Source organism: Panthera leo, chromosome B1 (assembly GCF_018350215.1).
Source record: "Panthera leo isolate Ple1 chromosome B1, P.leo_Ple1_pat1.1, whole genome shotgun sequence".
Classification (NCBI taxonomy): Eukaryota; Metazoa; Chordata; class Mammalia; order Carnivora; family Felidae; genus Panthera; species Panthera leo.
This window is the reverse complement of record NC_056682.1, coordinates 72,927,738-72,942,300: the sequence shown is the minus strand read 5'-3', so window position 1 is coordinate 72,942,300 and position 14,563 is coordinate 72,927,738. Positions and strand designations below refer to the sequence as shown.

The window sequence follows — 14,563 nt, the reverse complement described above, 5'->3', positions numbered from 1 at the left end:
GGCGCCCCAAGAGTATGATTTTAAAAGGCAGTAAAATTATAGAGATACAAACAAGATTCTAATATAACTATGGCAATATAATAACTGTCTAGTTGGGTCTATTAACTTGTTAATCATCCTAGAAAATTTTTATAAGCCCAAAGTCTTAAAAATATTGTAATAATTGAGGTAAATTGCACTAGATTATTCTCCTTTTAAAAGGCTCTCTTGAATCTATAGAATTATATTATCCACTTAAAAGTTTTAGATAGATAAATAGAGCCCAGTGACCCCCTTATGTAGCTCATGGATCTATGAATTACGTATGTTGTATATAAATTTTATATTTATATAAAACCTGATTTTTTTTTTCTGGTGAAAGATCTATAGATTTCTTTGGATTCATAAAAGGATTTAGAACCCATGAAAGGTTAAGAATCTGTCCTGGTGGACACCCAGAGATGCCTTATTTGAGCAGTAGGGGTCACTGCTGCTCTTCATAATGATAGGAGCATTTTTCCCTAATAAGAATTTTCCCTTATCTTTATAAGGATAGAAGGATTTACCACCTAAATTATTGTGAGTGATTTATTAATGTAAATATGAAGTCTTTGTAAAACCAATAGTACAGATTTTAAGGAAGGCCTCTCTTTACTAACTGATCTTTTTTTTTTTTTCTTAAACTCACCAATATACAAGATACCTTTATTCTCTTTCAAATACTGTGTCCTTTGCCCTTGAGTAAGTGATAGGAGGTCACATGAATATGGATTTCAGTGTCACTTTCATCAGATTTTTTACTGGAAGTGTTTTCTGGTTTTTATACTCCTAAAAAGATGGATAGTATTTCTTCTTCTCTCAGTTTAGGTTAAATATGTAATCTCTTTCAGACACTACTTTCTTTCCATGCAATATTCTTTAGCCTTGTTTGACTCAAAATGTCCTTTGCCCCATGAATTTCAGATGTGTAATTCTTCACTAATTCAAAAGGCAGGAATGGTGGAAATTATCATGTGTTTTTGAATTTCTAACATCAGAACCAATTAAAAAGAATACTTGCACATTTCTTCAGGAGTTTGATCTTTGTTTATTGCAATGCTAAGAATGAGCCCAAATGCCAAGGTAGTGTTAGCAAGTGATTTCTGGTAACAGAGTTAAGAGGAAAGCTTCTGGGACCACAGGAGACAGTGAAGGAGCTATTCTTCCAGTTAATGCCTGGAAAGGCCTGGGACATAATGAAGCTGCACTGTCAGAAATATCTTAGTGAGGGATGTGTGCATGTGACAGAGAGACAGAGAGAGAGAGAGAGAGAGAGAGAAGGGAAGTGTTATTTATCACAATTTCTCCTTCTACTTTGTGAAGTCCCAGGCCATGTCACAAAAACAAGTGTCAAATTGAACATGATAATGACTCATAATTTACTTTTCTGTGTGTTTCTATTTTGCAAAAATGTGTCAGTGTTTATGCTGACACAGAAAAAACAGCAATGTGACATTTCCAGTTTTCTTAGCTGAGTTCATATACTACCATGTTTGATGGTAATATTTGTTTAATTATCTGTGTTCCCCAATAGACGTATGGGGTGAGTATAGTGTGATATCCACATCACACACCCAGTATCTGGATAACTTGCAATTGGTAGGCCTTCAAAATTTGTTGAAAGATTGAATAAGTGAGGTGTTAAGATTTAGACACTTACGTGTGGGGATGGAAGGCACTGAGACCTTAATTTTGATGTGAGTTGCAGGTATTGAGTCTGTAGAGTAGGAAATTGTGTGTCTCTGGATGTGTGTATTATGTGCTCACTCCTGAAAAAATGCTACTATCGCAACAACAATTAATTTAATCTTAGCCCTCTTCTGTGTGTAAGGCAGAGAATTGCTTGTGTCAGGACAGTGTGTATTTCTGTTCATTGTAAATTTTATGAAAATGAATTATTCTCCAATATATTTAGGTAAGTTAATGCCACATTTTATTCAGGTTATATAAAAGTTATTTCTGACATTAAATTACAAGATGCTCTTTGAGGGCTGCCTCGGTGGCTCGGTCAGTTAAGCACCCAGTTCTTGGTTTCAACTCAGGTCATGATTTCATGGTTTGTGAGTTCCAGCACTGTGTCAGGTTCTGCAGTGACAGTATGGAGCCTGCTTGGGATTCTCTGTCTCCCTCTCTCTCACTACCCCTCCCCTGCTCTTCCTCTCTCCCTCAATTGGAAAAACTATTAGAAAAATAAGACAATTCAGTAAGAGAGCTGAGTACAAAACAATATTTAAAACTCAATAGCTTCCAGGGCGTCTGGCTGGCTCAGTCGGTAGAGCATGCGACTCATGATCTCGGGGTAAGTTTGAGTCCCACGTTGGGTGTGGAAATTACTTAAAAAAAAAAAAATCTTAATGGAAAAAATCAGTATCTTTCATATATACAGTTAAAAAATATAATGGGGGAAATGATCTTATATATGACAGCAATAAATGCAAAATGTTTAAGACCTAGGAAAATATTTAAGGGGCACATCCCTCCAAAAAGACTTGAAACGATGAAAATGCACAGTTATTCTTAGATTGGAAAAGTCAAAATCATAAATGTCTGTTATGCCATTAATCTAATCCTGAGCACATTTTATTGAAAATATTTTTAATTCAAGAAATAGTTATTAAATAGTGAAATATTTTTAAATGAATTTTCCTAAAATACTCTGAAATAAAATAAAAACTTTTATTTTCTACAGATTTTATTGCTGGTACTATACACTTAAAGTATAAAAACCTTTAGTGATTTATTGCATTGTTTGAAAACACAGCTTTTCCTTCTAATGTGAAATTTATGCTTAAAAAATAGTCTGATTTCTAAAAATTTGCTCTTAAGTTTCCCTTTGGATTAGCTCAGCAAACTCCAGGAGCCATGTGTGATATAAACCATACAGTCATTCAAACAACAGGTTTCAAACCAAAAAGACTTTTCCTTTCGAATCCCTTTTCCGTCTGAAGGAGGTTAGGTCCCTAAGTTACAATTCCCAAAACCTCATCTTACCCTGACTTAGGTTCAGTACATGTTATTACAAGTAGTTCTCATTTTCTGTCTTCGACTGTAGACATAAAGCTTCATGATTAGAGGGCATTTGTCTATCTCATCCACCAAAATATCCTTGCCCCCCAGAAAACTACTTGCCGCACAGTAGGTGCTCTATAAATATTTGATAAACACAAATTGCCTTGTGTTCTGTAGATGGGGCCTGACATGAATTGGAAAGGTATCAATGACAAGTATTTTGACAATCAGTGTCCCCAAGTCAGCCCTTCATGCCAGAGAGCTGCTTGCTGGGCAGGACAGATTATCTGTATTCTCTGTCACTGATTTACTGTCCTTGACTTATGTAATGGTATCAGCTAATAGGAAGAACACAGTACTATTGACCTGAAAATATAACTGAACAAATTGTACTCCCTTCCTCTTCCACCAATGGCATCAACACTCTTAAAACTTTAAGTATTTTTATAAGCAGAATGTCTGCAAAACTATTTCTTCTCTTTGAAAATATGGTAATTTACTTTGTAATATCAGGCACTTTAGAGTGTTAGAGTAACTGTACATAACTCAATAGGAAAAATATCTAACAAGAACTAGAATTTTAAAAAGTCTCATAGTTATTATCACTGCATTGGTCATACCTCTCATACCAACATGAATATCCACATCCACACCCATACTTGAGGGTGAAAATAAAGACTAAGAGTGAGTGTGCTAGTCTGAGACCTTATAGTCCCGAGACAATGAGCTGGCCAAAACAAGAACAAACCAACCAAAAAGCTACTGGTAAATTCTTTGTAATGCTTATAGTTTGTTGGGCCATGTAGTATAATGGGCCAGAGCATGGTCTATAGCATCAGACGAACTTGGGTCGAGTCCTGGTACGGTATTTACTACCTGTATGCCTTGGGTGTTTACTTAATCTCTCTGAACCTCAGTTTCATCATCTATAGAACTTAGTGGCTTCAAGAATTAAGTAAGATAAATGATTATCAGGACTTGGCTTCTGAGGCATGTTTCAGTGAATGCTAGTTCAGTCATTCATTCTACAAATTTTTATTGAATTTGTTTATCTTGCTCACAAATGTGTCTCTAGCATACTACCTGTCGCATAGGAAGCTCCCAAGATCTTTTTGTGGAATGAATGTTAAGTCTCTACTTTTATAGAACATATGTTCTAGTAGTTTTCATCCTCCACCTCCTGTTGCTGAGGGCAAGAATACCAGAGGAAAAACAAGTGGGAATTTAAAGGAATTTTCATTTTAATGTTGTACACGATTCTATTATATGCCAGAAGAAACTTAAAAATTAATAAGCTTCTGAAAATTAAATAATGGTTCTGTCACTAGTTTCAGTGCTTGAAAATGAAGTAATAATATGATAATGTTACGTCAAAAGAAAAAAATTGTTTTAGTCTTCCTATCAGATAGTCTTTTCAAATCAGTAAGGATCTGACATCATGAACATAAGACCCTGTCCAGATTATTAAAATGAGAGTTTTCTCAGTTACATTTTAAAGACAAATGTTCTTGCATCTCATTTTAATGAATACATGCATATATTTGCTTTTATGGTTAGATGTGTATTCTTCTAAGAAAAATTAAAACTAAGCTAGTCTTAAAATACAGTATTTACTCAGTACTGGTACATGGGACACAAATTTGAAAAAATCCAGTGAAGTAGTTCACTTAATTTAAACTCAATACTGAGCTTCATAAATTTGAGTTAAAAGAAACTTGGGAATGTAACCTATGGGAATGTAACCAAGAGAAGAAAATAATTTAGTGAGTCTCGAGCCATTATCAAGAATCTGCTTCCAAGCATGGTTTATAGGTAAGGAATTAAGAGGTACAAACCTGCATTATAATTTTTTTAATGTTTATTTTTCAGAGAGAGACAGACAGAATGAGTGGGGGAGGGGCAGACAGAGAGGGAGACACAGAATCTGAGGCAAGCTCCAGTCTCTGAGCTGTCAGCACAGACCCCAACACAGGGCTTGAACTCATGAATCATGAGATCATGACCTGAGCCGAAGTCGGACACTTAACCAACTGAGCCACCAGGGATTCCCTAAACTTGCATTATAAACTAAATAAGTCATGGGGATGAAAAGTACAGCATAGGGAATAGAGTCAGTAATACTGTAATAATGCCTATGGTGACAGGTGATTGCCGTGGTATTTCCTAAGGTATGGAATTGTAGAATCACTATGTCATACACCTGAAACTAATATATTTTATGTCAACTATACTTCACCAAAAATATACTCTCCTGATCCAGACCTGGATAACCTACTATCTTTCAAATAAAATCATTTTTCAAATATCTTGAGAATGTTTCACTTTCCATAACCCGCCCCCCATACACAGAAAATGCCATAAAGCAACACATTTGATGGGATTTGTGTTCTTGACTTTGAGTTCCCCACTGATTCTTGTAAGAATTGCTAATCCTGATTGCAACAAATAAATAGAAAGATAAGAGACTTGGATTTGGTGGCTTACAGAAAATATTGAAAGCAAATGGACCACATTTATTATTTGGGCCGCTATTTGAAATAGATGTATGAAGCCTTCACTAATGGTAAAATAACATTGTTTTTATAAACAATATAATATACTATAAAATATATATAATGTAATATAAAAAATAAAGTGTTAATTACGTATCCAATCACAATAATAATGCTTTGGTTTAGGAATCTTTATTAATTATTTTAACGGTGTTTTGAATTGTGTGAACATTTTAATTTATATTAATAAAGGAAAACATGTGGGAAGAGGGGAGAGCAAAAAGAAAAGATGGTATTTTCTTTTTGATATTTGTTTATCAGAGCATAAGGCATGAGTTCTAATATTCCTAATCTGATTAATGTCTCAAAGAAAGGATAAACACATGGTGATATACTATTATTCTTAATTTACTGGCCTCTTTTAAAACTCAATTACGTGATTGCTTCAAAGCATAAACATTTGTATACTTTTAGAGAAGTCACAGTTTTAGTGGATTCCTTGCGGGTAGGTCCAAATTTTTTGGTTGGATTAAAAATACTTATTTCTTCACACATTCTTTGTGAGCCTCTGCAGCATGCACATTAATTTACAGGAAAGGTGATACACATCTCTTTCAGGAATGCCCTAATTTTCCCTCGTATTGTCCAATTAAATGAATTGAAATACCCTGGTGTTTCTAAATTCAGCCGGCAGAGAATAGTTTTATGACAAGTAAATAAGTCTTGCTGGGAAGATGTTGCTTAAGTGATAAAATGGTTCAGCCAACAGGTGAACCAACAAATTAAATATTAACTAAGGAGGGTAACCATTTCTAAAATCCTACCTAACAAAGGCTTCAGCTATATATAGGATTGAAGATCTCCCAGTTAAGTCCATAAGTAAGGGACAATTTCTTGGAGCTTCTAAAAGTTTAAAACCATGAAGAATCTAATACTGCTACTACTGTGTGCTTTTATTATTAAGTCACAAGCTATTGATTACTATGATGAGGTGACTATTTAAAAATTATTATATTATTACTAATATTATTAATATAAAATATAACAACATAATCATATGTGAATATCTTAACGAAATTAACATTGATTTTAGTTCTGAAATTGAAGTGGGACCCATTTTATTTAAAGAATGTTACATAGTATTTCTTACATAAAAACAAAATAATGATTTCTTGTTTTCTTGTTTATCTATATCTTCCCAGGGAGAAGAAGACAGAGCTGTGGTAAGATTGTTTTTCTCACTTGTTACCCTGAGTACTGTGATTTTCATTTAGTTCTAGCAACACATTATTACAATTATGAGGACAAATCTAAGAATTTTGAAGACTATAAAAAAATGAAAAAGCAGTATTTTAAAAGAAAAAAGCTGTGGTAGCTTACTCTTTGGTGAAGGAAAGTAATATATAGCTCCTGAAATTACTGGCAACTTCTGAATGAAAATTATAAATGAATCTAAAAGCAGAATAGACCAAATACAGTGATAGAAAATGAAATGATTGTTTTTTTCAAGTGTGCAAATCTAAGTCATAAGTAGTATTTATTATTACTAATAGTTATGAAACACGTAGCTCAGTATAATTTATTCATTCGTAGAACAGTTTTTCTTTAACTACTATCTCTGCTGTTTTCTTTCTCTTGGTTTGAAGATAACAGATATACAGAAATGCATTTAGGGAGATAACTATTTAAAGAATTTTAATTGTGTTCTCAAATGAATTATGATCAAATTTCTTGCGCACAACATAGTATGTCACACTAAAAATAAGAGTAAACTTCAAGGAAGGGATTTGTTTGCAACATTTGTTGAATTTGAGGGGAACCTAAGTTGTTTTAATTATCAAAGTATACAGATAAAGAGATACTTGTCTGGTTAATTGCATTAGCTAAGAAGAATGGAAAGAATGTATAAGAGTAAACTTTTGTAATACCTAGCTAAGCACTTTTACATATCTACTCATCAGCTAATCCTTACAGAGATAGTTTACTAGTTTAAGCTCCAAAGTGGATTTTCTAGTTTCAGTTATTTCACTGAGTGATCTTCATGAACCCCAATATCCATATAATTTCTTTAAATATTTTTAATTCCTTTTCTCTAGTAAAGCTAGATGGTCAATGCTCTCTCTCCAATGGCACCCTGAAATAGAAAGAAAATATTTTTCTTCTGTTATAATTTGATTTGTAATAAACAGGTGAATCACATTTCATAATATTCCTGGTAGAACAGACCAGCTCTGGGACCTCATGAAATATGTATATTTTCCCCAAATCCTCACATGTTATTATTTTTATTGCAATTACACATACTCGGATACCTATGATGATTATGCAGGGGGATTCGGAGCCAACTTGCCTGGGTTTAAAGCCTAGCACACTCACACTAAATGTTAAGTGCTATTGTAACTTAATGAATAAATGACAGCAAAATTCAAAATAGAGTCATTGCATGACTTCTAGGCTCACTGAATAGCTGGAGAGCTTAGTCTTTTCATCAAATATAGTCTTTGTTAATTTGTAATTAAGCCCCCCAAAGTATAATTGCTGACAAAGACCACATGGCAATTTAGTTAATCCAAGCAAACACTTTTATACTGCATTGCATATTTTCCACCTCCTTATGTTTTAAGGTAATATTCTTTAAGTTAGCAAATAATTTTAGTCGCATGCCTTGAGAATTATTTTAAATATGAGAAAATTATGATGTTTGATAAAGAAATCATGTAGGAATTTCATGAGAATGGTATAAGAAATAATTTTGTTGATATAAGATAAGGTTAGGATTGGAATTAGTATAGGAAAAGCCATTTAAACTATAGTATCTACTGTGTGTTTGCAGTAGAAATAATGAGTACTTACTATGTGTCAGGAACTCTTTGGAGAGTGTGAGATGCAATGTCATTTAATCTTTACAATCATCTTAGACAGCAGATACTCTTATTATCCCTATTTTACAGATAAGGAAACTAGAGCACAGAAAAAATAACTTGCCCAAGATTGGATAGCTAGTAAGTGGTAGGGTCAAGATTTGAACCCCAGCAGTCTGGCTCCAGAAGACCTTAGTCCTCTTCAAACACGTTAGCCTCAAAGATTGTCTGATTACAAATAAATCCAAAATAAATTTCACTTTTTAAAAAAATCTGTATTACCTCTTAAATATTGTTATATAAGATTTAGGTAAATTGATCGTCTAATTCATAAAAATTGAAAGTGGGAAAATAATTAACAATAATTACAGGAATTTAGTAATCCAAATAGCTTGAGAAAATTCCTCCTGACAGTGTAGATTTCTTACTATTTTATGTATTCCAGTGTATAGGTTTCAGGAATCTGATGTCATCGCTCTTCATAATCTGATGCAGCTTTATTTTAAGACCTCTTTTTAAAAACTCCCTCAGGTATAATACTTTTCACGCAGTTTTTCTATTGTTACCGAAGAGACCAACGACTAACCAGTTGATGGACCTTAAAGCAACCATTAATTATGTGATAACCTAATTTATGAAATGAGAGTATTGGAATCGTTACATCTCAAATCTTTGATAACACTTTACATTTATTTCTGCCTGGTTCCCCAAGGGTTTTGTGGATGCCCGTGGTCATCGGCCCCTCGACAAGAAGAGGGAAGAGGCTCCCAGCCTGAGACCTGTCCCACCACCCGTTAGTGGAGGTGGCTATCGGGCTCGACCAGCCAAAACAGTGGCCAGCCAAAAGAAAATAGAAAGAAAAGCCCCTGATGCTGGGGGCTGTCTTCATGCTGACCCAGACCTGGTGAGTGCATCAGTGTTTCTTGTCGGAATGGGTCTCCCATGCAGAGAAAGCCTATGTTCATTATGGTTTCCTAATGTTGCCTTGACCCCCATTATTATCATTATTTTGTTTCGTTATTTTGGAAATAACTACAAAACTTACTGGGCCTTGGGATAAGGGCTCCTTTCTAGTCCTCTTTAGTTTGAGCCTGAGATTGTGAATGAGGTACATGGATGTTGTTTTTAGCTTTGTGTTTTGCCCACCTCATTTGTTCAAGTGGTAAAATTTTCACAGCCCTACTTATTTTTTCTGTGGTAAGTACTAATTTTACTCTTCAGAGGACTATGATGATGACTCTAGAATTTCTGGACTTACATAACAGAAAATGAAACTGCAAGTTTTTATACTGGCTCGTGATATTATTGCGTTTTCACTATGTGGTATTTTCACAAATACCTGTAATCCGAATCCTCTAATGCCTGCCATTTTCTTTGTTTGCAGGGAGTGTTGTGTCCTACAGGATGTCAGTTGCAAGATACTTTGGTAAAACAGGAAAGACCAATCAGAAAAAGTATAGAGGAGTTAAATAATAATGTGGAGTCTGTGTCCCAGTCCTCTTCTAGCACCTTTCAGTATATAACACTGCTAAAAGACATGTGGAAAAACAGGCAGAAACAAATAAAAGGTAGGTATCCTGTGTTTTATGTTTGATTCTGCTCTAAAATTGGAACTTGTTTGACTGCATGGGAATGCATGATTCTGAGAAGATGAACCTTTCTAGATTAGCTTAAGTAGCAGTCTACTGCTTTCAGTATGAGCCTGAATACCCTCCGGTTCTCACTTAGGCCCCTTTACCTCCCACTTGTCATATAAGCATGATTCAGCACTTATTCTCAGCTAGAATCATTTTGTGTAGAAAAAAAAAAATCTCTGTGAGTCCTTATTTTTATTCTAGAAGAAACTTGTGAATCAGAAGGCAATATTCAGAGCAAAATTTAGCACTTATAGATTTAATACTTCAGGTTTTGAATACAAAAGGGTAATCTATGGCATACTCAATTGTGTTGCAGGTAATGCTACCAGATCTTTGAATCTTGAGATCTGAATGCTCTTGAGTGCTTGAGATCTGAATCTTGAGTGCTCTTGGCTGGGTGGTAGGAATAAGCTAGTGAGTAAGACTGGCGTAGGCATTTCAATGAGTAGCTTATCTAAATTTGGGCATTTTTCAAAGGTATCATGACATTCCTCTTGTAAATTTCAAGGCTCTAGTGTACTTTTGTGAGATGGATAAGTAAATCAAGGGTATCCAATCCATATGATGTTGAACTTCTGAGATGGAAGGTCTAAATACTGCTTTCTCCTTTTTTCCTCACCAGAGAAATAAAGAACCTATTGGATTCATTATTAGGCAGAATCTTTAGCTTATACCTAAGGTAAATTACTAATACAGCAACTAGACTTTATGTTAATTTGTATGTCATGGGCCGAATAATTTCCCCTAAGTACAACTGCATATCATGATTTCTCTGCAGCTATTAGTTTATTCTCAGAAAATTGAAATTACAACTGTATGGATGAATACACCTAGCTTTTTTATCAGAAGAAAATGCTCATCACTCCTACATAATTTCATTTTTCCAGAAAATGAAAATGCAATAAATGAGTACTCCTCAGAGCTGGAAAAGCACCGACTGTATATAGACGAGACTGTGAACAGCAATATCCCAATCAACCTTCGTGTGCTCCGTTCAATCCTGGAAAACTTGAGAAGCAAAATACAAAAATTAGAATCGGATGTCTCAGCTCAGATGGAATACTGCCGCACCCCATGCACAGTCAGTTGCAATATTCCTGTGGTGTCTGGCAAAGGTAACTAATTAATAAACATATTTCTAGAAAGTTCCAGAAGAACAAACACTCTAAAAATATGAGGTAACTTTAAAAAGCTTAGTGGCTTTTCCCCAACAAATCCTAATGACGTTAGAGCACATCATGAGGATATCCTTACCGTGCTGTGTTCAGACATAGCCTAATGTATTCGCCAATTTTTGATGAACAGGTTGTAGTGCAATGATGGTGGTAGCTCCACTTGACTAATGCACGTGCTTGCTTGGATAGATGGAAGAATGTAGGTGGATGTGGGTGTTTCTCCTTACCAATGTGTTCTGGAAGGTTCTGTATATCCTAGGACAAAGAAGGTGGAGAAGGGCTTTTCTCATTCCCTAGAACTCAAAACTGATGTTTCAAGGATGATTCAATTTCTACAACTTCTTCTCAAATGTCTGAAATAAAGCATTCCTCAGTAACTTATGTAATCAGTTATCTTACACAATTGATGACTAAAGACCAAGAAATTATGTTGTAGTTCCCTGAATATAGTATGTTATCTTATGTTTGCAGAATGTGAGGAAATCATCAGGAACGGAGGTGAAACATCTGAAATGTATCTCATTCAGCCTCACAGTTCTATCACACCATACAGAGTATACTGTGACATGACCACAGAGAATGGAGGTAAGTATTTGATGATGGTTGACCTATCATGCTGTAATTATTTTGATGCCATAGAATGCCAAGAAATAAAACCTAGCTTGACATAACTAACAATGATCCATTTGATTTGGAATTCATCCTGATATTTTAAAGGTTATAAAATATCTATGATTCACAATTTGGAGTGAGATAAAGCATTTGCAGTCTTCAAAGACTTTAAGTTTTCCATTCATATTTATTTCCTTATTGTACACATTTTGAAGCACTAAACATAGCTGGGCATAAAATAAATTAAATAGATGAGGAATTTAGACATTCTCCTCAAAGTGAGATTGTTGTCGGTTAATAGATGCTATTTTTGTTTCTTTCAACCAAAGGATGGACAGTAATTCAGAATCGTCAAGATGGTAGTGTTGACTTTGGCAGGAAATGGGATCCATATAAACAAGGATTTGGAAATATTGCAACTAATGCAGATGGGAAAAAATACTGTGGTGTACCAGGTAAAACTGGGAGTACAAAAATAAAATCATCCTTGGGTAAAAAATTTTTTTTTTCATTACAAAAAAACATGGCTTTGGGAGTCTGTTTTTGGGAGTTTTAGGAGGTTAAGAAGAGTTTACAAAAAGAATGTGAAAGTTAAAGATAAGGGAAGAAAAACAGTTTTTATTTTATTTTTGTTAAATGTTTATTTATTTTCAAAGAGAGAGAGTGTGTGTGACTGCACAAGCACCCATACACACACACTCGCACACACACATGTCAGGGAGGGGCAGAGAGAGAGGGAGAGAGAATTCCAAGCAGGCTCCCCACTGTGAGCCCAGAGCCTGCCTGACCCGGGGCTCAATCTCACGACCTGAGCCTAATTCAAGAGTCAGACGCTTAACCAACTGAGTCACCCAGGCACCCCGAAAGGCAGTTTTTCATTTCCAAACGTTTTATTTCTATTGAGGCTTTACTCTATTTTTCCTTTAGGTGAGTATTGGCTCGGAAATGATAAAATTAGCCAGCTTACCAACATGGGTCCCACAGAACTTTTGATTGAAATGGAGGACTGGAAAGGAGATAAGGTGAAGGCACTCTATGGAGGATTCACCGTACAGAACGAGGCCAACAAATACCAGCTCTCAGTGAACAAATATAAGGGAACAGCTGGCAATGCCCTCATAGAAGGAGCCTCTCAACTGGTGGGAGAGAACCAGACCATGACCATTCACAACAGCATGTACTTCAGCACGTACGACAGGGACAATGATGGCTGGTATGTATTGTGTTTTTCCCTCCTGCTTTAAAAGCCACTATGGATGTTGTTATTAGAGTCATTAATGATAGCTCATGTTATTAATAGCTATCATTTCTTGGGCCCCTACTGTGTGTTAGCCACTGTAGGAAGCTCTTTATCTATCACTCTAAGATATTTCCACTATCAGGTTGCTATTATTATTCTCACTTTACAGATGAAGTGCAGAGAGATTAAGTAATTGACTGAAAGTTATACAACTATAAAATATGGAACTGGAACGAGAGCACATTCCCTTTACATAGTGAGCGTTTAGATACATTTCTGTATCTATATATTCTCAAGTGTATATTGAAACCTCCATTTTGTTTTCCAGGGTTCTCTAACACTGAGGCGGCTGAAAGCTGTCATGTCAGTTTAAAGAAACAAATACAGATGGACTTGTCACATAGGCCCAGTTCTCTCCCTTTCTTGTTGTAGGGCAGGGAAGACATTTTGTGTGCTAGTGTGACTTTGCTTACAGAACCAGCGTATAACTTGAAGGATCACTGTACGCGGCACTCTTCTGAGGGCACTTTGCAAAGAATTTACTTGACGACACTGCAGTTCTAATAACCCCAAACATTTTCTTTCAGGATAACTGCAGATCCCAAAAAACAGTGTTCTAAAGAGGATGGTGGCGGATGGTGGTATAATAGATGCCACGCAGCCAATCCAAATGGCCGATATTACTGGGGTGGACATTACAGCTGGGACATGGCGAAACACGGCACAGATGATGGAGTTGTATGGATGAACTGGAAGGGGTCCTGGTATTCAATGAAGAAGATGTCTATGAAGATCAGACCCTTCTTCCCACAGCAATAACCCCCAAAACATAGATTTTTATTCTTCTATATGTAATAACATTTTTGTATATTATGTCATTGGAATATGCTTTCACACATTATATCCCTCTAAAACTATCAAAAGGTCGTGAGTGTGACTTTTTGGGAAAAAGTATTTAGGCTAAATGACATTAAAAATAGCACACGAGTTATTTTTGTATTCTTCCTTTGTATTTCTCACCGAGGAGTAACTAAAACAGTAATTGTGAACACTGTTCATAATTTCAATTTCAGTTGTGGAAAGTTTCCAATTAGGAAGAGGAATTTTCTATCCTTGTTGTAGAAAAGGTATTAGGCAAACTAAAAAGTTATGTTCAAAAGCCCACTTTAATACTATTTGTTTATATAAGATCCGTCACAAAAAAAACTTTCAAAAAGACTTATTAGTTAAACTAGTCATTGTTGCAAATAAATTATTCTTACTTTGTAATCCACATGATCAATGAATTAGGCTTTGAACCTGGAAGAAAAGAGAAGCAATCACAACTTTGAGCAGCTAGCAAACTGGCACTGAACACATGAAGATTCAAAATCTCACTCTGCACCATGGGAAAACCACTACGCTGCCCCTTAGCTAGACTTTGGGATCAGAGATCCCAAGAGGACGATGAGGGTCTGATATTCATCAATTGGTTTTTGGGAGGAAGAGTGGGGTAGGAAGCAGCAGTTGCCTATTGTCC

General features: G+C 35.4%; 1 protein-coding gene across 1 annotated transcript; it reads left to right on the top strand.

Moving 5' to 3' along the window:
* Positions 1–6,390: 6,390 nt before the first annotated feature.
* On the top strand, positions 6,391–14,035 carry FGB (fibrinogen beta chain). Its single transcript, XM_042933911.1, has 9 exons — positions 6,391–6,510; positions 6,722–6,742; positions 9,093–9,284; positions 9,765–9,948; positions 10,905–11,132; positions 11,664–11,777; positions 12,134–12,259; positions 12,732–13,017; positions 13,632–14,035. The coding sequence occupies exons 1-9, from the start codon at positions 6,439–6,441 to the stop codon at positions 13,861–13,863; spliced, it is 1,455 nt and encodes a 484-aa protein (XP_042789845.1). The 5' UTR covers positions 6,391–6,438; the 3' UTR covers positions 13,864–14,035.
* The last annotated feature ends 528 nt before the right edge of the window (positions 14,036–14,563 follow it).